Source organism: Euleptes europaea, chromosome 1, assembly GCF_029931775.1.
Source record: "Euleptes europaea isolate rEulEur1 chromosome 1, rEulEur1.hap1, whole genome shotgun sequence".
Taxonomy (NCBI): domain Eukaryota; kingdom Metazoa; phylum Chordata; class Lepidosauria; order Squamata; family Sphaerodactylidae; genus Euleptes; species Euleptes europaea.
Genome location: NC_079312.1, coordinates 117,524,653 through 117,552,411, shown reverse-complemented (window position 1 = coordinate 117,552,411; position 27,759 = coordinate 117,524,653). Strand labels below are relative to the sequence as shown.

At 41.8% G+C, this 27,759-nt stretch overlaps 1 protein-coding gene across 1 annotated transcript in view; it reads left to right on the top strand.

Annotated features, from left to right (window-relative positions):
* The window catches only part of SHISA6 (shisa family member 6), a 392,897-nt gene that overhangs the window by 60,744 nt on the left and 304,394 nt on the right, over positions 1 to 27,759 (top strand). Inside the window, exon 3 of the mRNA XM_056858695.1 lies at positions 10,658 to 10,753. Coding sequence (XP_056714673.1) covers positions 10,658 to 10,753 — 96 coding nt within the window. The remainder of the gene's footprint in view (positions 1 to 10,657; positions 10,754 to 27,759) is intronic.

Genomic DNA, 27,759 nt, shown 5'->3' with positions numbered 1-27,759 from the left:
GTAGCCTTCTGTATTACATAAATTGTATCCTGTGATCCAATTTATAAATAACAAGGAATGAAGAGGTGTGGAATGAAAGGGTGCATGACACCTCAGCACTAATACTATTAAATATGCATGACTGACACTAGCCCTGATCACACTAGCAAGTGTACCTTTCTGCAAGATATCAGTTGTTCACTGGATGTGCAACCAACCCACAATTCAATGTCACATAGATCAGTTACATATCCAATATGCAGTTTGTCCTGCTTAGATATACTGTTGGCTGACTTTAAAATCATTGTGCCTAAGCTGAGAAGGTAGATGGCTCATACATCTAGTTTTTACACTTAAGATCTGAATCTGAACGTTGAGATTACATCTCTCTTGTAATGGGATACATGAACTTTCCTGGCATGTCACTCCCACGTATGTCAATACGGATCTATCAAGAGTGCCCCTATTTATGGCTCCCCCCCACTCCAAATTTATCCTTGCACCGGCAGCCTATCTCTGTTACTTAGAGATAAACAAATATAGGAGGGCTTTTACCCTGGCTAGGTGCGCAGCCTTACCCTATGTTAGAGGAGAAATTCAAGAAGATACCCAGGGCAGAGAGACTATGCCCCTACAAATCTGGGGATTTAGAAACCACCAAACATGTTCTCTTGAGCTGTAACTTTTATACTACACCCCGTTCATTGAGCCCCTCATACTGAGAATGGGACCCGACAGGGAAAGAGAAAAGATAGAAAAGCTCCTACAAGGAGATAATCCCTCAATCACCTCTCAGGTAGCAAAATTTTGTACGGCTGCAATGAAAATTCATTGCCACAGAGTAGTCTCTTAGTCCAAATGCCAGATGTAACTTGGATGTTATTTATTTTATTTTTTTTATTTTTTTAAGTGACTTAAGACTCGGACTGTAAACCTTTGTTGGGAAGACCATTTTATTCCGTGTATCTTGTTTTATCTGGCCAAGGGCCGCAAATAAACTATCTATCTATGTCAATGCGGGAAAGAAGGATGTTACACTGGAGTCCTGAAACGCAGACCTGTGAGTCATTCACACATTCTCTTTCCTCACTCACATCAGAAGCCATTATTAGAGCATGCTTACCTAGCTTATGCTTTGGAGATTAGATGCTAAGGGTGATAGAGCTAATTAGCTGACCAGCCCCAGACAATGTTATCTACACGGCTGGGGCTTCCCAAGCTGGGGGGGGGGGAACTTCTCCTAGTATAAAACTCTCTTTTATTGCAATGTGTCTTATGTTCCTGGTTGAATGCTATAGCAGCCATCTGGTTGTGCCCACAGACAGATTTTGCATGCACTTTTACATGTGTGACTCAGAAGACTCCATGGTTTCTCCATATACAATGTGCGCATTGGGAAAAGTCCAGCAGGTCATGATCTTATGGGAGTTAAACTCTTCCATTTAGTATTACAATAAGTTGCTCTGTATGTTTAAATCATAGCTTCAGAATGCACCCTGAGGCGCTCTAACATTTTGATTTCCTCCTGAAAAGAGAACGCTTTATCCACAGAAATTAATTTACTACTTTTGTCTAACATTCCTTTGTACTAACACAGCAATCGTACCTTCCTGAACCATTTCAGCTTCAGACTTTCCAGCCAAAGTTTTAAAAGAATCTAACATTTCAAAGTGTAACACTTGAACTAGCTCCAGCCCAGTGCCAGTAGCATGATATTCCATTCTTGCACAATAGACAGGGAGAGGAATAGCTAATAACATGCCTTTTCAGTTGGTAACAGTTTTGGTGCTGAAACCATGCTAAAAGGGAGTTTGCTGTACCTACAGCTGACTTATGGTGACCCATGGTGGGGTTTTTAAGGCAAGAGATGTTAAGAGGTGATTTGCCATTCATTGCCTGCCTCCATGTCATGACCCTGGTATTCCTTAGAGGTCTCCCATTCAAATGCTTGCCAGGGTTGACCCTGCTTAGCTTCTGAGATCTGATAAGATCAGTCTAGCCTGGGCCATCCAGGTCAGGGCATGTATCCACTACACATTTTGTGTGAATAGGGCTGTGTGTGTATTTTGTGCCTTTGCTATGCACAAATTTTACTAGATATTATAATGGTAAATTATTATGTATTATGTCATTATTATTTTAAACTGACTTTGTATTCTAGTTGTTATTGTATTGAATGTGAGCTGCCCCGAGCCCAACCCTGGGGAGGGGCAGGATAGAAAATTATTGTTGTTGTTATTGATAATGATAGTAATAATGTGTCCCCTAAAATGGGTACTGAAGCTACTTCCCCCTCCTGCTGCAGCCCATAGTGGACTGTCAAAAACAGCATAATGAGCAAAAGTATGGTTCTGCCGTGGGCAGGTGAATTGGTCAAAATTGCCACCCCCTCTTTTTTCAAATAGAAATGCTATTCTTTTGGAGGAATTGCGTGGATAGATATACCATGCTGTTTGTCAAAGACTTTCTGAAAGAAATGAAACTTTTTTTAATGCTTTCACAAAATGGCACAGGTGTGAGTAGGAAGAAGAAATTGCCATTCATGTACACTATCCCATAGGTGTCAATTATATAGACAACTAACAGAATTAAAAGCCACCGTTGGCACTCTGTCTGGGAGAAAACTCATTTTCCTAGTTCCTGAAACATTATGGCTTGTAATACTAGGAGAACATGATTTCCCAGCAATAGAATCAGCAGCTTGTGGAAAGAGCTCCATGACCAATTATTATGTGGAAAAAATATTGCCTGGAAGAGTTTTTAGACAATGAAGATACTGATTTTTTTTAATGCCCATCTTCCTATTGTTAGTTGCTTACTCATAATGCGTGAAGTAAAAGTCGTTTAATTCCACTTTGAAAACTTCAGTGGGCACAAAATTTATCTCTTAAATTGGAGGTCATATATTCCACCTGCAGTTAACTAAATTTAGAAATAAAAACAACATCTCCTTAATTGTTCTAGTTTCTGCCTGTCACTCATTTTTGCAGGCATTGTTGGCATCTGAAGAAAGGGAAAAGGACTTGTGAAAGTCTCACCTATGTAGAAACCTTCCCCTCTCTGAGTTCTGATATAGAAAGAGTTCTCTTCTAGTTGTATTTTTAAACAATTAAAATACTCTTTCCTGGCTCATAAGCCAATTTCAATACAGCAGTTGGGAAGCTTTTTCTTCTCCTTAGAAAGTTATTAAAAACTAAGGAAAACTTTTGAGTTTAGTAGAATTTAATTGGACATCTTGGCATAATTTGGTGAAGCAAAACCCAGCAAAATGTCAAAATCTGACAAGGGCAGTTTAGCTAATTGGGCTGGTGTTCTTGTGCATGTGCTTACCACATGCACTGCCATTGTAAATGCTATTCAAGAATGGGAATTATTCTCCCATCTTCCCCACAAGCCTACAAAAAAACCCAAATTCATGTCTTTGAGAAATCCCAGAAACAACCCAAGAATCAGCCCTAAAATCAGTAGCTGTGCTCAAGATTCTTTGGCACATCAGATTCTTCCAATTAAAAAAAAAAAAAAAAAGAACTTGGGAGAAAATTATAAGTTTATCCGTTATGGTCTAGTTCCCTAGTAGTTTTGGAAATGCTTCCTGATTCAATTAAATATACATTACATGTACAAATGAATGAATGGTTTTATTTGCATTTAGCCATAGACCATTACAAACATGTCAAGGATACCACAGATACATAATAAAGGAAATATAAGGTTAATAAAAGTCTGGATTTATAATAAATATAATAAAACTATGCTAAAATATACATAATAAAACTATGCTAAACTCGATGCATTCAGAGAAATAATAATTAAAAATTGTGGTGGTGTCCCAGTCAGCCAATGGGACCTAGCAACCATTAAAATCAACCCGAAGGTTCAGCTCTCTTAACAACCATATTGGACCTTATTTTCTTTGCCGCCAGTGCATACAGGGAAGTCCTATAAGAAACAAACCCATCGGTGTCTTTCAACAAAAATACTAATTTCTCAGCACTAAGACAAGTGTTTAGGCCAGAAACCAACCCAGCAAGAAATTTAGCCCTGGTATTTACATTACATGTATGTAATCACATGCAGCCCATTCCTGGGGGGGGGGGGGTATTCCCGTGGCTGCTGGGAGCAACGCAGCCACACCTCCTCCTCAGAGGTTTCCCAGCTGCTGTGGAAGTAAAAAAGGGATTTTAAATTCTTAAAAAATAGAAAAAAGGAAAAGACATTGAGAACAGCAAGGCTATGGCATCCAAAAAGGTGTTGTAGCTATGCCACTACATGAGGGGGCGTTCCCAGGGTGAACTGCATTAGGAAGCTGCCCAAAGGCAGCTCTGCCCCCGGGAACGCCCCAGGAATGCCCCTCCCCATGCCAAGGCTTGCTTTCCCTTCCAGGAAATGCCTGCTGGCGTGGCTGCACTGGTGGCGTGGGCTTCCCCCCCTTTAGGAATGGGCTTTTTGATTATCTCTCTTGGCTCAGTGGTAGCACCCCAGCTTTGCATGTAGAAGTTGTCAGGTTCAATCCCCACCAGTGGCAGAGGCCCTGGTTTGCATGTAGATGTTGCCAAGTTCAGTCCCCAGCTAAAAAGATCAGGTAGAAGATTATGTGAAAGACCTGTGCCTGAAACCATGGAAAGCCACTGCCAGTCTTGAGTAGACAAGGCTGTTGTTGATAGCGCCTGTGATCTGATTTGTTATAAGACAATATCAATAAATAGGCTTGTAATATATACTGGATTGCTCTCATCCACACCTTGGTTAATGCTTTCACAGAACTCCAAAAGGCTGATAAGACTGGACTTCCCCTTACTGACGCCATGTTAATTATTCCTCAGTAGTAGAAAAGACCAAGAGTTCAGTAGCACCTTAAAGACTAACAACATTTCTGGCAAGGTATGAGCTTTCGTGAGTCACAGCTCACTTCTTCAGCTACCTCAGTAGGGCTTGTTTCTCTATGTGCTTAATAATTCTATCTTAATAACAGTTTTCAGCAATTTGACCAGAACAGGTTAGGCTAACCAGTCTCTAGTGGTCTGAATATCATCTCGATCCCTTTTTAAAATCAGTGTTACTTTTGCTACTTTCCAGTCTTCTGGAAAGGCGGCCAGTTCTAGTGGTATTGTGTTTTTGGGTGGTTAGGAGATAAACACTTTTCTATATGTTCCTCATGAACCCTCAGGTGTATGCCACCTGACTGTTAGTTTTTAATTTGTCCATTAGCCCTTAATCTTGCATCACCTCTCTTTGATTCAGTTCTTCTGACAACTTTCCTGAAAAGTAGGGCTCAGGCATGCAATTTTGCAATGAAGACTGACACAAATAATTCATTCAGTTTCTCTGCAACACCCCCACCCACCCACCGCTGTAATCTTGAGGCAGCAATCTGAGTGTTCTCTAATTATGCCTCTCTGGTTGCAGTTTTTAAGAAACCGGCTCTAGTTTCTTTTTTAATAGAATGACAGTGCTTTCCAGTGCTCCTTCTTAATTCTGCAATCTGTGCTAATTTATGTTCCTCGTAGGTAGCGAAGGCAGAGCAGAAAGATGTTAAAAGCTGCCAGAAAATAATGCCCTGAAGGAAAAAAGAAGTTTTAATGTTCAGCCCTCTCCAAGAAGATCACTTCACTCAAGTTGAGGTTGTTCTTGGTAGTCAGCCCGGATGACAGTTTTGCCTAGGAGGGCCCTGTGCCCTTGAAACGTCCTTCTTTTGCCCTGGGGGATTCATGTTCTGTGGCAGGGAGCTGCAGCTGTTTGTCTACAATTTCAAAGATGGCTGCACTTGATTGGCAGTATAAATTGATGTTCCTTCCTTGCTGGGGCATGCACAGAACCTACACCTTCTTATGGTTGTTCGTTTCTGCTCTTTAAATGGTTTGACTTAAGACTCTGAAATTGTCCAGATACTGGAAAAGAAAACCATCAGCAGAGTGGGCACTGGGCAACTATTTTCTCTCCCCACCCCCTGCCCAGCTGTGATCTTGTGCTGTAGATTCAAGGTTCACACACACTTTCACCTTTGCCAGCGGTTGAAATATAACTCTGAATTTCACTACCCAAAGAGCTTGCTATTTTTGTAACCTGTGTTTAGGAATAACATTTCTGAAAAGCGGATGGCAGCAGTTTAGTTCAACTCTAATTCTGTTGTTCCTGAACTGGGAATATGATTGACATTTGTGACCAAGTTTATTCCACAAGCAATATACTTGGAGTGTGTTTGCCAAGGAATGTTTCCTTTTTAAACAGAATAACCTCACATTGTTGCTGTTGTTGCATTATTGGTAACAGACCCTCTGCCCTTAGTTTGTCCAGCATCTCACAGGGAGGGAGTTGTTTTCCTCTGTGATTTAATGTCTGAGGTACCCTCCTCTATTTCCAGTGTTACACAGCTTCCTCCAGAAGTTCCTGTGTTTTTGCTTGTTGAGATGAAAGATAAAAAGAGATAACAAAATAGATCTCAGGAGAACCAGCCATCACAATTGTGAGTAGCAGGAGATGCCCAGGAGATGCAACCTGAGTCAAGTAGCACTGTAGAAAACCACTTCCTTTTTCTCCCAGCAGATAGATTAAGGGAACCTGGGCAGCTACTCTGGGCTGGAAGAAGAGTGTGGCAGTGCATTTAAAAACAATAACACTTCACTTTCATTACAGGGCAGTTTTGCATGCCCTACAGTTTCCTTAAAGGAGGCGAAACGGAAAAGGATCTAAAGTTGCAGTTTTAAAAACCAGATAATCAATGACCACCTGTCTAGAGAGTGCCCTTCTCAGCATCAACATATGTGTGCATGCGTGCACACAAATGTGTGTATATGAATGTGCACAGAATTTTGTTGCTGTCCCTCTGCATTTAAACAACAGCCTAATATGCAGAGATTATGTGTGAAGTGTACTCCCATCCCAGTTATTTCCATGCTACTCCAGTTCCATTTGTATTTGCTGGGCTACTATAAAAAGGCACAGTGGCTTTAAAAAAATTGCAACTTGGCTTGGGTAGCCAGGTGAGCTGTGTGCATAGTTGTGCAAGTGACAGGTATATCCCACCCTACTCACTATTTTTCCTTTGCACAAAACCAGAATGAAAGCATGTCTCATATTGAAGTTACTGAATTAACACATTCGGGTGTAAAAGGATAGGCACCCAACAATACAATCCTAGGTATGTATGAGTTCAATGGGACTTAGTCCCTAGTAAATATCCTTAGGACTGCAGCCTAACATATCTTCCTGGGAAAGAGAACATAGTCTGCCCCTCTTTCTCAGAACGAGGTTTCCCAATCTTAATTGGTAAGCAGGATGGAACTGGCAGCTTGAAAGGTTCAGGGCAGGGCTGCCAGCTGCCTGGAGGGAAAAAAATTGCCTGACCCTTTAACAGAGCCTTAAAGAGATGTTATTTACCTCCATGCCAGGAAAAGCTTCAGCTGCCCATTTCTACATATTAGGCATCTGTTAAAGGATAGTACTTTTTTTCCTTCTCTCCAGGCAGTGGAACCTTGGATTCCATGAAAAGTCAATATTGGCATATTTTGAACTTATTTATTTCCCCAAACAGAGATTGGTAAGCAGTAAATTGCCCTTTAGTCTCACACACACTATGACAGGGTTTCCCCCTTGAGATTCGCCGCAAGCAAAACAGGCCAAAGATCCAAATTCCTACAATTTTCGTACAATCCAGTGGCCTCTAGTCCAAGCACCAGAAGCTGAGAAGAGCTGGGGCTGCTTCCAGGCATTAAGGGTGTCATTAACCGTCTTTGATTTGGTGGGGGATGCTTTTTAGTTCTTAAAGAATGAAAGGCACATAAAATTCACAGTCTACTTGGCCTTTGGGATAGTTGTAATTGTCATACAGGGCCATAGTTTAGGATTGCCAACAGACCTGGAGAAAAATGTCCTGTCCCTTTCATAAAGGCTTAACGTGTGGGAAAGGGCAGCTAACACTTTTCATGGCACGGAGGTAAATGACATCACCTGGCAGATAGCATCCCAGTAACCCTGTACCAATGGGACAGGTCTTTTTTTCCCTTCAGGCAGTTGGCAACCTAGTAAGTTCTGACATAAAAGCTCTGGAGTGCCTGTCTCAGGCTTAGAGCCTGGTTATGAGTCTGCTTCCCTAGAGGTCCGTGGGGACCGCTTCTTCAGACTATTCCTAACATTTTCCTATGATGGTTTCTCTTGCTTTTGGCTTCCTGCTCCTCTGATTCCTTTGGCTTTTTCAACTTAAACAGAGGGAGAAACAGTAGGAACTATCTCCCACCAAACAGCTGTGGAATATGCCTGTATAAATAGTTGGTATATTGTCTCTCCAGGCCCTTCTCAGAGTAAGAGCCAGGATATGTGTATGTGTGTGTGTGTAAAGTGCCGTCAAGTCGCAGCCGACTTATGGCGACCCCTTTTTGAGGGGTTTTCCATGGCAAGAGACTAACAGAGGTGGTTTGCCAGTGCCTTCCTCTGCACAGCAACCCTGGTATTCTTTGGTGGTCTCCCATCCAAATACTAACCAGGGCTGACCCTGCTTAGCTTCTGAGATCTGACGAGATCAGGCTAGCCTGGGCCGTCCAGGTCAGGGCAGGATATGTATATAGGAATACATAAATGCACTAGAGCATCTCCTTGTTTGTCAGCCAGCAGAAACAGTTCTCCCAAAGGAGTGTGGATTCTGTGGGAAATAATGTTTTACAATAATAATTCCTGAGATTTTAGGGCAAAGAGATGAGGGGAGCTAACTGATTTCTTTCCAGTATGTCTTGTTTAGTCCTATTTGACTTCTAACTTGAGTGGTTACTTAGACTGGGGCTTTTTAAACGTTTTCCACTCGTGACCCCTTTTTGCCGAGAAATTTTTATGCGACCCCAGGTAAAAATAGGTATATAAAATATACAAATCAAACATTTACTGATAATAAATCATAAAGAATTTTATTTTAAAACAATTCTTTGGTATACATATAATTTTACCATTTACTGTTGCCAAATTTTTTGCGACCCCCACATTCAGTTACTTGACCCCATATGGGGTCGCGACCCACAGTTTAAGAAGCTTTGACTTAGACAAAAAAATGAAATAATAGCCACGATATTTGCTTGAAGCAGCAGCACCTGTAGTAATTATTCCTGATACTATGGCATTCTCCCTCTCTCATGATCCAGTCTATATATTGGCATCTAAAGTAGAGGTGTGTAATGGGACAAATCTGTTCATTTAAGGGATTCTACTTCTCAGGCATGGTATAGGTCAATCTTGTCAGATCTCAGAAGCTAAGCAGGGTCAGCACTTGGAAAGGAGACCACCAAGGAAAGCTCCGCAGAGGAAGACAACGGAAAACCACCTCTGCTTCTCACTTGCCTTGAAACTCCCTTGTTGGGGTCACCATAAGTTGATTACAACTTGATGACGTGTATGCAGATACATAGTTCTCATGGCCAGTCCAAAGCTGAAAGACAGGCTTGGTGAAACAATTATATAGTAAATGATAAGCAGGACATTTTGGAGGATGTTGATTCATAGGGTCGCCATGAGTCAAAAGCGTCTTGACAGCACTTAACACATAACACACACAAGCAGAACACTTCTGAGGGTTGGGATGGAGATACGGCCTTGCCACACCATTCCTTCACCACCACTCTTCCAAGTGTGGCCCTCTGGCAAAAGTAACTGGGGGTTTAGAGTCTATTGGTCACATCCTATTTCTTTACTAAATAACACACTCCTATCCTCCTTGAAGAAGCTCCATGGCACAGAGTATTAAGCTGCAGTACTGCAGTCAAAAGTGGTTACTTACCACTCAGGCTCACGACCTGAGTTCGATCCCGTCAGAAGCCTGTTTCAGGTAGCCAGCTCAAGGTTGACTCAGCCTTCCATCCTTCCGAGGTCGGTAAAGTGTAGATGACTGGGGAAGACAATGGCAAACCACCCCGTTGACATAGTCTTCCTGGTAAAGGTTGTGATGTGACATCGCCCCATGGGCCAGTAATGACTCGGTACTTGCATCTTTACGTTTTTATCCTTCTTGAATCTTGTGGAGAAAGGCAGGCTTATAAATGAAGTAAATAAATGTTCACATGTGCTCAGAAAAGGGTGACTACTGTCCCCTAGGTACAATTTTTAAACTACAAATAAAAGAGATATCTTTTGACACAAAGATTTAGCATGACTGTTTCTTGTGGAGCCACATCAGCTTAGAGCATGCTAGATTTGAGAATCAGTATGTCAGCCATCTTCCCCCATGGGTGTACTCCAGGGTAAAATGGAGGAAGGGGGAATCATGTATTACCCTTCTTTGACAAAGGGTGGAATGAAAGTGTGGTAGACATACAAGTGATCCTCTGATGCTATTAAAGTGATTATCTGTTGCTACCTTTTCTTTTAAAATATTTACTTAGTGCAGACAGTAGCGTAAGCGTTCTACAGAATAGAGACATAGAGATTGCAGCTTGCAAGATGTGAAGCACACAAGGTTGTAGAAAAGGCCAGGAATGGCTGCATTGGGGTGGTGGCAATTGAGGTTGATACGTAAGTGATAGGTATGTGATAGGAGCCCCTTCTGTGTTTTGAGTTAATCCCTGTCTCACCTACACCATGATTTATCTCTCAGATTTCCCCCCCCTCCCCAGGAATGAAACTATGACTTTATCATTGAACTGGAATCAGACCAGCAGGAGTTGCATGTTGTGATGTGCTGTTTCTCATCTTTTCTTGGCAGGTCACTATGGAAAGGATTTTTATCGAAGTGGAGGTCCAGATTTCCATAATTTCATCTCTTCCGGGTTTGTCACATTAGGAAGAGGACACAGCAAGGGTACAGTGGAAACCATTTTTTGCTAAATAGAAAAAACGAGTTTAAGTACAATCTGTAACTCAGAAGCTGGGCTATATGTGACAACAGATAACAGTATTTGTGCAGAAAAATATAGGTTTATGCTGGCACATGATGTTGTAGGTCTAATGAAGTGCCATAGGCAGCCTCTGACATCCTGCAGAGGGAGGGATGGCATGAGGGTCGGCAGAGGCTATAGGATGGCAAGCAGGCAAGCAGGCAGGCTCTAGTTATATTCTACAGTCTGACAGTTTTATGTGTTGCTCTGTGTTTTCCCGAGTGCATGGATGCAAACTGCCTGTCTTGCCACCGTATTTTCAAGAAAAACGAAAGGGACAGGGATGGAAAAGGGGGATGCTGCTTTGGGAGCATAGTGCACTCCTCTTATACTGTACATTTGTGCCACATGAACCAGCGCCTGCGTCACATGCAGCTAACTGTTGGTACAAGGGTTAATGACTACGGGCAAATCCATTGGAAACATCTCTTACACAAACCCCATTGAAATCACTGTGGGAGTGGCTCAAGAGGTCAAAGGGCACACAGCTTGCACAAGTTATGTATGTTTTTCAACTAGGCCAAGGTTACCTTACAATTCCTCAAAGCCGACCTGGTGAAGAGTGAGTGCGTCCCTATTCCTTTTGTGCGGCTCAGTGGGAAGTGATTTCCTGTAGGGTCAGGGGCTTCCCTGGGAGTTGCTTTTTATTTTGTTTTACTTTCTGTTGCATCATGTAGCTTTGGTCACTTTCATGAATCATCTGGAGGTAATATTTTCTTTTCAGGTGCTCTCTATGGTTCACCTGTTCTTTATTTGTGGTATTGTGTGGACGTTATAAACTGCGTTGTGGCAGGGCAACATTTTCATGGTCTTGCTACATAGCATGTCCCCAGATTGGTTGGTCTTTTGATCTCTTTTAACTTTGCTCTTTTCCAGTTTCAGTGGGATTTGTACCACAAGGTTACTGCTCAAGTTATTCACTTCTTGTTCAAGGCATTTTCATTATAACAGGAGTGCACTGTATTTAGATATATTTCCCTCCCCCAATATTATAAATATTTTATAAAGTGATTTCCTTAAGGGTCATATATTTTTGTGTGTCTACCTAATCTGTGAGAGATATAAAGATATATATGCATATATATATATACTAATAAACTGTACAAACCAGAAAACATGTCAGTATCCAAATTCTGCACTGTGTATGTTCTGTGTAACATCTTGTGTATACAGTACGATGCTGAGTGTGCTAATGTGGTGATGTGAATAGCAAACTATACATACCATACCATCTAGCCATCACGGTGACGCTCACAGCTGACACCCAGGAGCATATTGATACAAGGACCTTGATGACTTTTCCTTTAATGACTGATGATGGCTGTTTGGGTGGGCTTCTAATGCACTAATGGTATGAGTTATTATTTTAAACTTTTCTTGTGCACATTCCGTATTCAGACTGTTGAAGAGTGAGCTAACCTTCTTGAAAGACTTGAGAGGAGAGAGGGACAGTCCTGACTGTGGTATACCATTCAATGGTCCTAAGATGCTATGACTTACCAGGTTAGCCAACTGTCAAGTCTCTTCCAGGGTCAGCCTCACTCTGTGGCACACTTGCTCATCTATGGTGGTCTGTACTGCTGGGCAGACACACTCCACAATGATAACCCAACATTGTTTCCTGATGACTCACTGTGAGACTATTGTACATTTACATAGATGTATATGGAGATACTATTTCTACAGAAACGATGTACTGTATGTGGAGACATATTGTTTCATATATCCATCATTGTTGTTGTTCCCATTGATGTTCACCATTCACAAGTTGTATAAAAAAGAGAGAGAGAGAGAGAGAGAGAGATTTCTTTTTCTGACGTTTCCTGCTGTTTAACCAAATGGAAAAAAAAACCTTCATAAATGTCATCCAAAGTGGTGTGAGTTCTGTAGAAATGTCACAGAAGAACCAATTATATGTTTGTATTGTTTGTGTTTTGTGTGTTCAAATAAAGTTTACTGAGGTGGAGGCACAGCTCAAATTTGACAGTGCAGTGGATGCAACATATGAACAAGGAACCAACCTTCTGACAGAGGACTTGAATGAACTTCCTCTGAGGCCGCCCTTACAAAGATGAGGTGGGGGAGATACATATTGAGATTACAAGCAGAAGTGACAGATGGTTCAGACAGTGGTGAAAGCACAAAGTGGGGTATCACTATATTCTTTCAAGAATACATAGGGTTAGCCACTGTAATCCTAAGGCAAGCTAAGGCAAGCTCCCAGAAGCATCTTATGCCCTAGGAATTTCAGCTTGTTACAGTCAGAATTTCTGTAACCATTTTTTCTAAAAAAATATCCTTGAAAGAATTCCTCCTACACTCATAGAAGCTAATGGGATCTTACTCTAAGAAATGTACTTGTGATTGGCAGGGCAGAAAGGAGAATAGGGGGTAAACAGTAGATAAATGATAGTGGCCATGTACAAGACAAAGAAGTGGTGAAGGGGCTTTTGTTACTTATCTTTATCCAACATATTGCCAAATCTCACTGTTTTATTGGGAGGCTTTCTAAGATTTTCCCCAAGAGTGCTGAATCTGTAGTAATGTAATTAATTACAACTATTATGTTCAAACATTATCATTTTAGGGGGAAAAACTTTTCAGATTCTTGAAAATATATTCTACTGATGCTCAAATAAGAGAGATTGAATTTATTCCTTTAATACCCCCAATCTCAAACATGTTTACTTTTAAATAGTTCTCATTTGTTTAAGTAGGACTTCCTTCAAAGTAAGTATGTTTCAGATTAAAGCCTCTATCTGATAATTTCTTAATGATTTTGGAAGTCAAGTTCATATATTTGAGCCGTGAGACTTGGCAATGCTGCTTGCGTAGCTGTGCCCAGTGTGACAATTGTGCGTTCTGTGTGTGATTGATCTGGCCTTTGTGATGTCGGTTTAGCTGTTCAAATGTATACAGGCAAACAGCTTTGCTTGTGAGCTTCCCAGAAGCTTCTGGTTGGCCACTGTTAGAGAGAGAATGCAGGACCAGACAGACGTTTTGTCTGATCTAGTGGAGCATTTCTTCTGCTCTCAACAGTGTGTGAAATGTGTAAAGTTCAAAAAGTCATTTGCAAGTAGAGGCTTCGTTAATGGGCTTGATAAAAGTGCACATATTCCAGCCTATTGGTGAACACCACCATTTGCACGCGAGTGGCATAACTGTGTGTGTAAGTTTTGGCTTGCTTTTGCTTACCTCATTGCTTTAGATGCTGTAATTGAAGGCATGTGTCTTGATATTTTTGTCTGATTAATGTTGTATTGGCTCTAATGGTACCTGTAGGCAGAGGTGGTTCTGTCTCAGCAAACTAACAGCAGCTTTAGGAAATAAGCTACCATCACTGCAATTGCCTGATATAACTCCCTCTGGAGAAATACAGCTTCCAGTTATGGCTGTATCCCAGGTGGCTTCTATTTAGCATTAATTTACCGTTTTTAGTGCTGCGTGTAGTTAAACAGAATGTCTGTGAATCTGTGTTAAGCATTTTTTTGCACTTTCTTGCGGTAGATATGCTCCAAGGGCTGAATCAAGGGCTGATAAAAAAGAGACCATTTTGAGGATGAAAGTAGGGGCACATGACATACTAAAGACCATGGATACCAAACAGATACAATTCAGGGATCTGACATTCCACAAGTGTCAAGTATGACACGCTGCTGGATGAGTCATCTCACCCTGACATTTCAATCCAGAGATTCTTGTAAAGCATATTCTGTAAAACATGGGTAGCAATAAGCTCTTGTTGCAGTATTAATAAACTGGGAGTTCTCATACTATAGGCCTGCTGGTGACTCAGGAACTTGCACCAGGGACCTCCTCCTAGCTGCTGGAAAAAATATTTCAGTGAATGCTGAAGCTAATCACACAACAACAACTGCTCTGGGCACAATGTTCCACTGCTTTATTCAATTTGCTTGCTTTCATTCCCGGGTGTCTGTGGAATACAATGTAATACCCCTTTTAGACTGGCATAGCAGAGACACTACTCACCCGGCTCTGCCGAGATTTTACCAAATTTGTATGTGGGGGGGGGAGTAGGCACACTATAAGCATGCCATTCTTACAACAATTGTCTTAGAACACTGTGATATACTAAACTTTGACAAAAAAGGAAACATGATTCACAGTGTGCCTTAATTTGTTGACCTCATAGCCCATTTTCTGTTTAAAAGTAAGTCCCTTTTATTTCTCAATCTATAATTAATTCTACGAACTGAGCGAACAAAAATCCCACATTATATAGACATTTTTGACTTGCAGCTTAAGAAATTTCAATGCCATGCTGTTTTAAGTACTCCTGGGACAAAGAGATTAAAAGCACCAAAGGATAATGCTATAGCATCTCTCTTCTAATGTCTGATTCTTAAGTTTGGTTTGAGTTTATGGGACTAGAGTCTGAAGAGTAGCATCAGTCATGCATTATTTGTGATCTACCAAATGAATGCATTCCTCCAATTGTTTACTGTGGCTGATCGGTGTTTGGCAACCTTGTGGATTTTGCAGTCCTTGGTAAACAGCAAAAACAGCAAGCTCATCAAGCTGTGGCAGGATGCGTCACATGTTTTACATGGCTGGTAGTCTCTGTTAGCTTTCTTGGTCACAACACATTCAAACTTTAGCCACAGCTATGCCCATTCATATGCAAGAATAGTGTGAAGGAAGCAGGACAGCATGCTTATTAGTAAAGAGGCCTCTTCCTCCTTCCCATTTTTAACCCCCCCCCCCAAATGTTTGCAAAGCATTGACATAGAACTGGTCAGAGCAATATTATGTGAATGCAAACACAGATAGCCTAATGGACTAGGGTGGAATTACATTTGGTGGCAGGGGGAGAGAGAGATGAAGGTAGGTGGACAGAAAAAGGATAAGAGACAGGGATAAGGATAATGAGATGACAGTTCCTGTACCCTACATGTTATGCATGTGGTAGCCTTTATTCCTTAGAATGCAGAGGAACAAACATAGTTGGGTGCAAGTGAAGAATTACATGAGATATTAAATTTAACTTTGAAATGATGGTGGGTCCACCTATACCATCTCTGATATACATATCCTGTTCTTTTCAAAATGTGGTGGTTAATTTGTTGAATTATCTGCAGTGCCCCATGCAGAAACATATAAAGAACCAGCAAAAGTAGGACTTGGATGAGGGCCTTTTTCTTCAGGTCACCCACCAACCTCTTCAGAGCCATGGACTTCGCCTTCCCAATGATGTTGGCCAGTGCTTTCCCTTAATGCTGTCCATGGTTCTGATATCTTCACCCAAAATTGCAGGTTTTTTTCTTGGTAGGTTGTCTTTCAAATTCAGTGTCAACTGCTTCTCCACTGTGTACCTGTAATAAAATAAACCGACTAAAAACTGCTTTGTGGATGTACATCCATAACAATGCATGTGTCCCTGTGTGTATCCCCCTTTACTTGAAATCTTCAAGGGGTGCTATTAGGATTGCCTTTGATTGTATCACTTCATATGCCCCTGTGCCCTCAGATGACTCTGGCTCATTAAACAGTTAATGTGCTGCTAGTTAGATGCGATTAAGGAAAACTGGAAGGGAAATAGTCTCATAGCAGCCAGAGTTCTCCATGAATAAACAATGCAAAAATTGAGGTTCTGGCACGTAGGCTCCAAGTTATCATTAACACTTGTTAGCAAGATCGCATTGGCATGAGGTGATCAAATTGCAGCCATCTGCATCCCAATGAATCAGTTTATGTCACTCTAGATAATATCTATTCACTGTGATGACGTGCAGCATCCTCTGTGCACAGTGCCTATTATACTCTGATTTCTAATTGACACTGATCCATATTCTGCTGCCAATAGTATATACTACAAACAGGGTGGTTAGGGCAAGGGAACAGTTCATCATTTATGGCAGGTGAGTGTAATTGAAAGATTCCAGTAGAGCAAGAATTTTTTTTATTTCTCTCACATTTTAGATGTAAGAATTTGTTTTTCGGCACTGTCAGAAAAGCTATGCTGGGCATGGGCCAGTGGGAAGCAGACAGAAGGGAAAAGCTAGCCAAGTGAATAACTAACAGAAACCATAAGTATGCTTGGAGCAGAAGAAGTGCTCTCATGATCTCATTGCAGTAAGCCAGGGAAGGATCCAACATAGAAGGAAACAAACCACAACCTTTATACATTTATTTGAAATGATATACCATACCTTCAGTAAGAATAAATCCGGCTATATATGGTAGCATTATATTTTTCATTCACTCAGGACACAAAACTTGAAAAGATTAAAGTATTCCTTAACTGGGAAATGCAAAGTTCAGCAAATCCTTAAACTATACTTATTGCTATTGCTGCATTCTGCAGGATAAGTTTGAAATCTCAACAAAAGTGCAAAACACAGTGCATTCCTGAGAGGAATGCCTGCACCGGGCTTAGGATGCAACGCGGCTGCACTGCCTCCAAAGGAGGTTTTGGCCCTGCCGAAACCTCCTCCTGGTGCAAATAATCCGCACAACCCTCATAGGACTGCATGGGAGATACGCCAAAATAAAAAGGGGCGTTTCTGGGCTGAAAGGGCTTTAAAGGCCACCTAAATATGCCCCAGCCCGCCAGCCTGGAGACATTCCTGGGACGCAAAACGCCCCGGGAACGCCTCTCGGGACGCCAGCATGGCCTTTGATGGCGTTCGGATGCCGGTAGAAGGCTCAGTTGGCATCCTGGGCTGGTGCTGCCATGGCAGTGCCCCACAACTGGCGTCCGGGCTTCCCGTTGTCATTTGGGCTGCTAATGCTGGCGTTAGCTGCCCAGACTCCGGCGTGAGGGCCCCGGATGCCGGCGCAGTGCCTTCCTGACTTCTTAAGGGCTTTCGCCCTCAGATCCCAGGAATGCGCTGTTAGTGTTTCATTAAGCAGGTTTTTGATCTTATTTTTATAGAGCTATGTTTCCAGCTGAAATTTCACAGGGCAGAACTGAAATTGTAAAGTGATAACTGATAGAATTTTAGCTATGTGTCTTGGCCATTCAGTGTTTAGTGCTCACTCTACACTGAGATATTTTGTGACTCAACAGTTTTTGGTTTCGCAGTTGGCACTTTTAGTAAATGGTTGGCCATGACAGTAATGGATCGCAAATTCAACTATGTTTAGACTTGGGTAAAGGATCTTGACTGAATGAATGACAGCTGCCAATAAGAGGGTAACGAAGAAGCAGTGTGTTGGTCATTAGGGTGCAGCTAGCAGCTAAATTGCCACCGAGTGAGTTCAAGAAAGAAAGGATACCTGCCAAAGACTTTGGAGTGCTGACAGAGGCATCAGGGTGTACAAGAAGTGCCCATCACTGCCAGAAATATAGCAAAGAGGCCAAATGAGTTATTTGGATGTGTCATCATGACAAGAATATCAGGGAGAAATCCACGCAGCCTATTTTGGATGACAAATTCAAGCAACTGTGCGTACAAGGAGGAGCCTGATTATAGTTGGTTGGTTGGTTAGTTGGTAGGCAGGTAGTATGGGCTTATTGGGTAGAAGCTTCTAAGGAATCAGTGCCACAAACACTTCATTAAAACGAATCATTAATTACAATCTGGTCAAACATGTAAACATACACTGCAATCCTATATAGAGTTACTTGATTCTGAGGCCATTGAAGTTAGCTAGTTTAGAAGGGGTATAACACTGTTTAGGATTCTCTGGTAGTCGTCTAAGCTAGAACTTACGTGCATTTTTTAAAAGGCAAGGAAGACAAGGAGTTCATATGATGAGGGTGTGAATAAATTTGACTGAAGGTAGTCCAAGGGGTATTCCTTTATCTTTCAAGCACTAGAACCTTATTTTAAAAAGTGATGCCATGCTGTAAAAGATAGCATTCTGTTATGTGTCAGCTGCTGGTTAAAAGACAGGAAACAGAATAGGTATAAAGGTCAATTCTCAGAGTGAAAGGTCCACACAGTTGGATATCCCTGACATATTTTCCCCAAGGGATCTGGTAAAGAAAGATTTTTTTAACCAAATAAATAACAACATTTGCAAAAGAAACCTGTAGACACCTATATCTAACTTGAACTGTATTCATTTGGAAAATTTGTATGCTTCCCTCCAAAGACCTGCTCACTGTAATTTACAAATAAAAACATTACAATAGCATCATAAAAACAACAAATTATGAATAATAAAACACCATAAAAATAAACCAGGGATATAAAATCATGTAACACGTATTCAGCAGTCTATAAAACAGTCCACAAGCTTGAAGAAGACTATAAAATGGTTTTAAAAATGGAAGCCCACAGTTCAAAGCCTGATGAAAAAGAAACATTTTTGCAAGGCAGATAAAGGATAGCAGGTGCCAGGTGAGCCTCAAGGCATTCCAAAGGTGCCACCACTGAAAAGACCTGGTTTTGTTCCTCACCTGCCTTACCTCTACAGGCAGGGGTATAGAGAGCAGGGCTTGAGAAGAGGATCTTAACTGTTGGGCTGGAAAGTAGGGGTGGATGCAGTCCTTCAAGTCCGTCCCCCCTCAAGTGTTCAGTGTCTATTAAAGGTAAGAACTGGTACTTTGAATTTTGTCTGGAAAAAGATGGACAGCCAATGGAGATCTTTCAGCACAGGGGCAATACAGTGCCTGTATCTAGCCCTGGGCAATAGTTTGGCCATCCCATTTGGTCACTTGGAGTTTCCAGACAGTTCTTAAAGACAGCTCCACATGAAGTGCATTACAGTAATCACTATGAAGAGTTACAAAAAAGCTCACATAAGCTGATCTTGGAAAAGGGTAATAAAATGGTAGGTGAAAATTCCATGATGATGTCAAGACTAGACTAGGGCTTTGGGCAAGTACATTTCAATCCAGATCTGAACGGTACATTTTCTGGCTCAGGATTACGGGGATCCGCAAGGTGAGCTGGAAGACGCAACCAGAATGTTGAGCAGACAGAAACAGAAAGTCAGGCTTTTCAGATTTATATTTGACCTGGCAGATTCAAGGGCTTCATCTTGCTAGCCTGCTCACTTTCTACACTCTGTATGTGTATGTGAGACCTAAATATACCCAACCCATGCTTACCAGGCTAAGTATCAGCCTCAAATCTTGATGCTCCCAGATCAAGTTACTGAAAGCTGATGCCTACTATGAAGCAACATATATTGGAAAAATGGCTCCAGTTCAGCTTTGGGTGCTGAGTTAGCTACCATTCCTTCCATAAAGAGATCTTGGGATCTTTGTAGAACATTTCCTGAAATGTCAGATGAGTGTGCTCTAGCAACCATCACGGCAAACAGAATGATGTGGTTTACAAATAAAGAAACAGAAAATGATGTTTGTTTATTTTAAATATTTACACCTCACCTTTAAAACAATTACTTTAAAGCACAACTCATTAATTAAAGTCAACAGGTTGAATCCCAAGGCAGGGAGTACAAGTTCATGGAAGCCGTTTTTGCCACCTTCCCCCAAAGCCCAATGAAAAGAGACTGAGGATCCAGGAACCCTCCGGAGCAAGGTGCCATGTGGCATAGGTGCTACAGTAAGAGGGGGAATCTGCTAAAATGCCTCCCTCAACCCTTCCAAAGCAAGTTCTGAGAGGTGAAGCTGCACTCGCACAAAAGTGGGGGTGATGGTTTGGGCCAGTTGCCCTTCCCGATGCATCCCCTACTGTCATGGAGGGCTTCTTGTCACTCATTGTCTACTGTCATGGAGGGCTTCTTGTCACTCATCAGCAACCTGTCACGAGGCTCTAGGTAAAAAGGAAAGTGGCAGCGCTCACTTCTACATGTGGAAATTAACAGTCTTTGCTGAGCTGTGTCTTGTCTAAAACAAGAGAAAACTGTTTGCCCACAGTGTACCTAAGAATACTGCAGCATTATTAATTCTGATGGCAAACCAGAGTAAAAGTATATTGAGACTCGCAAAAGAAAAGGATATCAGTGAGTTTTAGGCAGCATACCTAAGGCACCCATTCTGATAAGAGCAGGGTTCCCCAATGTGTTGCCCACCAGGTCTTCCCTTGCCACCCACCAAGTTTGCCAGAAAGTATGTGGAGCCACTGTAAGGCAGAGCTAGTTATTGGCTGTTCTTATTGAAATGAAAGGTTTTTCGATTGGAGGACCAGAAGCACTGGTAAACACGTGGGATTTATTTAGTCAGTGGATGGTTCCATTCCCCCTTCAGACTTTCCTTCTTCCTTGGAAGAGGGAAGTGTTCCATTTGACTCCACCTCCTGCATCAGCCATTTTGGGTTTGGCTCCTCTTCCTGTGGCAGCCATTTTGGGTGGTGCTCACCACTCCCTCTCAAAATTCCCAAGGTGCCCACAGGGTGGAGACCCCTGCTTCAGTTTAAACTGCAAAGGAAAGGAAATGGATGGCAAAGAATGGAGTAATTTGGCACTACCCTCATTCTTTGTCTCATATATACGTGTGTGTGTGTGTGTGTGTGTGTGTGTGTGTGTGTGTGTGTGTGTGTGTTATAGAATGTTAACCACAAGACACTAGCAGAACACCATATCATGTAGATATAAACATGCACGTATCCAGAATGAGAAAGAAATTGGAATAAAGAAATAAGTCAAGAATGGGCTATAATGAGCTGGTTCCCAAGCAAGTGTTGATAAACTATGTCCCACCCACCCGCCCATACATATTATCTCACATATCTACTCACTGGGGAAAAAATAACTACCCCGGAGACAGGTTGACCTTAATGGCACAAGAAATTGACTAAGCACATTATGTTTGCACGCTCACCCTTCCTTCAGTCAGAATAAGAATTTCCACTCTCTCACCTGCCTGCACTTTGGGCAACAGGAATCTCCTGTTGAAGCCATATAATTTGTCACAATGAATAAAGAGCTCGTTAATACTGATGCAACTGGCACTAATTGATAAGCAGCTGTTCAGGTCCTGTGGGCTTGAGAAGACGCTACTGAGGCTAAGCAGTTGGCTTTTCAGAGTTAAGGCTGCGCCATGTGCCGCTGCCATGTCACACACCTGTGTCTTTAAGGCTTCCCTTGTTACCACCTTCTGTCTGAATTTATTTGTAACAGCGATTGTACAGAAATCTATTTCACCCTAATGAATTTCCCTTTCTTTGCCTTGTGCATTATGTCAAAATAAATCACAGTACTCAAATGAAAAGTCAGCCTATTGTTGAATGCTCTTTCTGAGGGATGATTCTGACAGCTACATGACTCCAGTTTGGCAGTGAGCTTTAAGGGTGGGAATCGCTGCACTGCTTACACATGTGAACAGTGAGCAACTTCTACATCCTCTCTGGACTGGTTTTTAATACATATTGACTGGTGTTTGGGTACATATATGGGCCTGTCATTTCGTGTAGAGAACTCATTTCAGCTTCCTAAAACTGGTGCTTTGCCTACAAAAGATTTCAAAAGAAATTCAATATTCTAAAATGCAAAAAATAAATTCTAATTCCATTTTCTGGCCTTTGCTTACAATTAGCTTTAATTGGATCTCACAAATTATGAGTCTAGATATTACAGATTCATTGAAACTTTAGGGCTGGAGGCAATATGAAAGTCGCCCAAGCCTTAGGATCGAGCTAGGGCACTTTGTAGCCAACACACCTATCAGACTAGCCAGTATCATTATTCAAATGATAATATGCTGAACAGGTAACAGAATGAGCAAGATGACATACGCTACAGGTGCATATAGGGAAAAAGAACACATTTATTAAGAAACAACCACAGAAAGGCATTTCAAGCAAGTCATGTGTGTTGCATATTTTAAAGTGAAGTCATTGATTCATTTCCTGACCTTCCACTGAGAGTAGCTCAGCGCGCATTTTATCTTTGAAAGAAACTTTCTGTGAGGTAGGGAAAATTGAAACAGAATGACTTGCCAAAGTTATCCAGCGAACTTTGTTGAGAAGGATACAAGCCTTGGTTTCCCACGTCTAAATATCATTAACATTTTATGTGTTGCTACCCCGTGGTCCCTCTGGAAAATCATGCTCCAGATAATGAGCATAAAAGCAAAACCTGGTTTTTGAGTTAGTACTAAACATTTTTAGCACTTTTGGAAAAGTCTGTCATTCCTGATATATCAACTCCAATTATGACTATTTCTGAAACTTTGTAAAAATATAAGAGCCCTACCAGCTCAAATCACTGTTTTGTCTAGCCCAGCAGCACCCTTTTCCCAAAATGGTGAACCAGATGCACAGGAATGAACACAGGCTAAAGTCTTCCTCTGTTGATGCCCCCAGCAACCTATGCTCAGAGATGTACCACCTCCAAACTTAAGTAACAGTAATTTTTAAGACCTATGCTATATGAATCTCTCTTATCCCTTTTAAAAATCACCTAAGCCAGTGGCTATTACTACATCCTATGGCAGCTAGTTCCACAATTCCACAAGTAAATTATACATTGTGTGAAGAAGTACATTGGTTGTCCCCAAGATCTGGTATTCAGGGAGGGGGACAAACCATTCCCTCCATCTTTCCACACCATGCATAATGTTTGGTAGTAGGCTACCCCTTGCTGGAGGTCTTCAAGGAGATCTTGGGCAGCCATTTGTCAAGAATGCTCTGGTTTTGGATTTCCTGCGTCAAACAAGGTGACGGAGTAGATGCCCTTAGAGTCCTGTTCCAATTCTATGAGTAACAACTCTTTAAAAACAAACACACACACACACACACATTTTTGAAGGGGCCTGTTTTAAGAAGAATTGTGTTGGTGGGGTTGCCTAACCCCTCCCCCTTTACTGTTCCGCCATCCAAATCACCTCCACCCAAAATGGCTTTTCTCTTGGGGGGTAGGGAATGAGTTTGTATGCAATGCTTGGGCATGATAATCTCAAGAAAGGGAGAGGAAACTAGAACTCTTCCAAGCAGCAGTCACACATGGGTAAACACAGGCAGCATCCAAGGACTCACTCGAGTTCTTGCTATGGTGGTTTCACAGCACAAAACCCCAAACAAATCCATAGAGCCTCATTCAGAATTCAGTAGTTTATGGCTGCTTCGGGCATGATTGTTCCCTATTTACAGTTGATATTCAAACTAAAGACAATGCATTTACCTGGGCTGAATAAAGACCTTGCATTCATGGCTCATTACCAATGCTGATTTCTCCACACCCATCTCTCCCCTGGACATCACAGACCCTTCTGCATACCACACCTAATCCCATCACGCCTGCTATTCACATTTACATACTGTTAACATTTACATACTAATGCTTGTCTGAATTCACTCTCTACTTAAAAGACAGATGGATTCACATTCTAGCTGTATCTGAAGAAGTGAGCTGTGGCTCACGAAAGCTCATATCCTGCCAGAAAATATTCTTGTTAGTCTTTAAGGTGCTACTGGACTCTTGCTCTTTTCTACTACTGCAGACAGACTAACACGGCTACCCACTGTGAATTATCAATTGTAGATTGTTATTGATTATATATACAAGAGTTAAAAGGGACTAGGAGATTATCCAGACCAAACTCTTGGCCAGGGGTGGCCAAATGATATTCCAGCCCAAACTGCCCCTCCCCCCCATAAGGTTGCTAGTGGGCTGTTTCTAACGGAAGAGCATCTCTCCTAGAGCAAATTGAGAGATCACCCTTTCTTTCCTTGGGGTCTCTAGGTCAGAAGCAGCATAGCTATTCAAACACTAATTTGAGATGAGGCCCTACTTTCCAAGCTGAAAAAAAATGGCAAGTTCCCCTCCATTTATGCAAAAACTGGTTTTACGCTGAGAGGAGCGTATGGGATAAGAAGAAAGAAGATAAGTGCCGTGTGTGTTGCCAGTCGGAAAAACCTCCCTGTTGTTGGGTTCTTTATCTAGAAGGGTAGAACCCTTCCAGCCAAGCTGGGTGAGGTTATGGTGATGTCATGTTTGGTTGGGGTTGTTATTATTCAAGGAGCTTGGCTGGGTAGAGCCTGCCTGCCCAGGCTGGAAAAAGATGGCTACTGCTGGCCCATGCAATAAAAACCACAGAGGGCAGGCATTACAGAAAGGTGCTTATATAGGAAGTCACTCAAGATTTTTTTTTACAAATGAGCCCAACCAAATGCTGCACTCTTATGATCACTTGAACTGAGTGGAAGGAGAGTCTTTCCCAGTACCAAATATTGTGAAAATCAGATCAACCTGTGAGCGTGAGGGGGAAATCCAGCATTTAATCCCAGGGAAAAAAATTATTGGGATAATTTCTATGCCATTAAATACCCTATGAAAGTTCCTGATACCCCAGTGGAAGTGGGTACAAACCTCTCCCAGACCTCATTGTGCCAGCTGAGCTATGCCGAAACAGAAAAACTACCATTTGGACCAATGAAAATTGAGGGATCTGCTCTGAAATTCCCACAACAGGAACAAACATGCCAGCCTGTGCTGCATAGTTGAAACTTACATAAACTATAATCAAGAGGAAACATGTTCCTACCTGTACAGATGGGATTGGTATTTTTCATATCCCTGTCTCCAGCACTTCCATTTCTGCAACAGATTGCCCTGTGGGAAGCTGACTGTAGTTTGTCTTTTGTATTGTGGCAATGCCAAGATGCCCCACAGAGGATATGGACTCCACTTTTCTAAAGAAGGGTAAGAGAAGATTAAAATAGCCCTGCCTTTCCCCACTGAGTTTGTAACCAGATACACCCTTAAATTAGCTGATACAATTTGAAGGCTGCCTCATTCTGTGGGAATTGAATAAAAACTCATAAAATGGCCATTTTATCTCATTAGGGTTGTGGTTGTGGCCCATGTTTACTTAACTGGAATGTGAGGTTTTGTCCATCGTAGAGTTTTACAACACCATGATTCACATATATAGGTATTACATATGCATATATGTGTTCACAGGAGGTGTGACAAATACTATTGAACCTGAATAAGAGCAAGTATTTGAGTCATTTGTGCCTACAAAATTGTTTGTGACCCTTATCTATCATTTCCACATCCACAACCTGTTGTGCATTTGTCCGTGGTGCATTTTGTCCTGATATATCAACTGGATGGTTCACAGGTGACTTAGTCATTGAAAGCCAAATCAGCAGGAAGTGGGCGAGGACAGAAGCATTGGAGAATTGACAATTCCTAGGTGGTTTGCAGAGATGCTATTTCATTTTTTTAAAAGCCTGTTCAGCTCTATTGGAACAGATTTTCTGTGGAGATGTTCCAGTGACAGCCATAATTCTCCCCCCAGCTAACAAAGAAGATGCAGGGCACAATCACAAAAAGGGAGAGCTTGGATGTCACTTTGCTCATCCTTGCTGTTAAATTACAACTCTGAAATGGGTAAAGGCTGGTCTCCAGTGGTCACATTCTTCAAATAGGATCTATGTTTAATTGAACTCTCACGTTTTCTCTTTCTGAGGACCAGTTTTCATTTTACAAGATTTTGGTTTAATCCCATGTGAACACTTAGGGTTTAAAACATGGCACCATTCCAATATACATGCTGTTGGCTCCCATATTTATAGCATTGCACGTATCACCTGCTGTTATTGATCAGGTAAAACTCAGTTTGCAAAATAGTTCCGTATCAGTTGTCAAGTTGAATGAAGTAGCAGGAACTTAAGGTGCCATTCTGTCACAGCAGCAGCTCCTCTGACAGAACAGCTTTCCCACCTGTAGAGGAGGGAGAGGGAGATGTTTGCCTATTCCCCCCTCCCGCTGCACATTTCCAGAACACAATTGCTCCACTGACCTGAAAGAGCACAGTTGTGGAGATACAGAACGCTGCAGTCGGAGGGAGAGGCAGGGAAATTGCCCTCCTCTAGTGCAACTCTGGTTATGCTGCTTAGTGGTCAAGCTAATTCTGCATGAGAGTTACAAATGTATTTATTTATATTTTACATTTATATATGTGAGTCACATGTTTCTTCACTGGCATAGAACATAGAGTGGGAATATGGATTTACTCAGTATGTTTCTGGCTAGTTCATTCCATGGGCATAAAAACTGGGTTTTACGGCTTCCCTGGAACCATGGAAGACCCTCTGGCAGATTATACTACAATTGTTTTTCCTTCTAGCAGTAGCCAAACTGGTACTGAGACAAATCCCCATCAATTTCTAGAAGCTAAGGTTTAAAAAAGTGGACAGCCCAAAGGAGAAGCAACACTTTTGTGTCTTCAGGAAGCACCCATTTGGAGGCAGCTGCCTCCATCATAGCAAGACACTTGGCGTGGAACCCCCAACATTCTGTGATTGGCACCAGTACACCCATGGCAGCCAGTATGAGGCTCTGCCCAGTAACTCTTCTCAAAATTCCAAAAATGCCCACAAGATCAACAAAGTTAGGGACTCCTGTGTTACAAGATTCCAAACATCCACATGTTCCAGCATTTCCTCAATGATAGATTATAAAAGGCAAGTGTCTTGTGTAGTGATGCCCCACACACATTGATGGCAAACTGACAAGTACTTAAAGAACTCTCTCCATAAGCATTAACATAGGTTCATCAACATAGTATCCACATGGACATTATCTCATGACACAAGGGGAATCTAAAAAAGACTACCATATGGAATGATAAATTGCAATATCTGTACTAATGCATCTATAATGCTTCGCTGGCTAAGAAGAGCATTCCCTGGAATGAAACAATAAGGTAAAAACTAGAAAGATGAATATTGTACTTTCCATTCGCCAAACATCCTTGCAGTGCTGCAAAACTTTTCATATCTCATCCATTCCTGTGACTATTGGGAGGTCAAGGTACTCCTGTCTCTCACTTTGGAAAGAATGTGGTTCTTTTTGGCCTATAGTTTGCAGTAAGCAAAAAATAAAAAGCTCAGTTGTTAAAACTGAGTTGTTAAAACACATAATGGAAATAAAGAGGTCAGGGAGGGAGTGTAGAGGCACTGCACTCCAGAGACAGTGTAAGTGCTGGGCCAAACTTAATCTGTTACCCTAAGTAGGCAGTCACTGCTTTAGTTGGGGGAATAAGCTGGAGATGGGGGCGGGGGGGGGGAACTGGAATCAATAACCTGTATACCAGGATAGT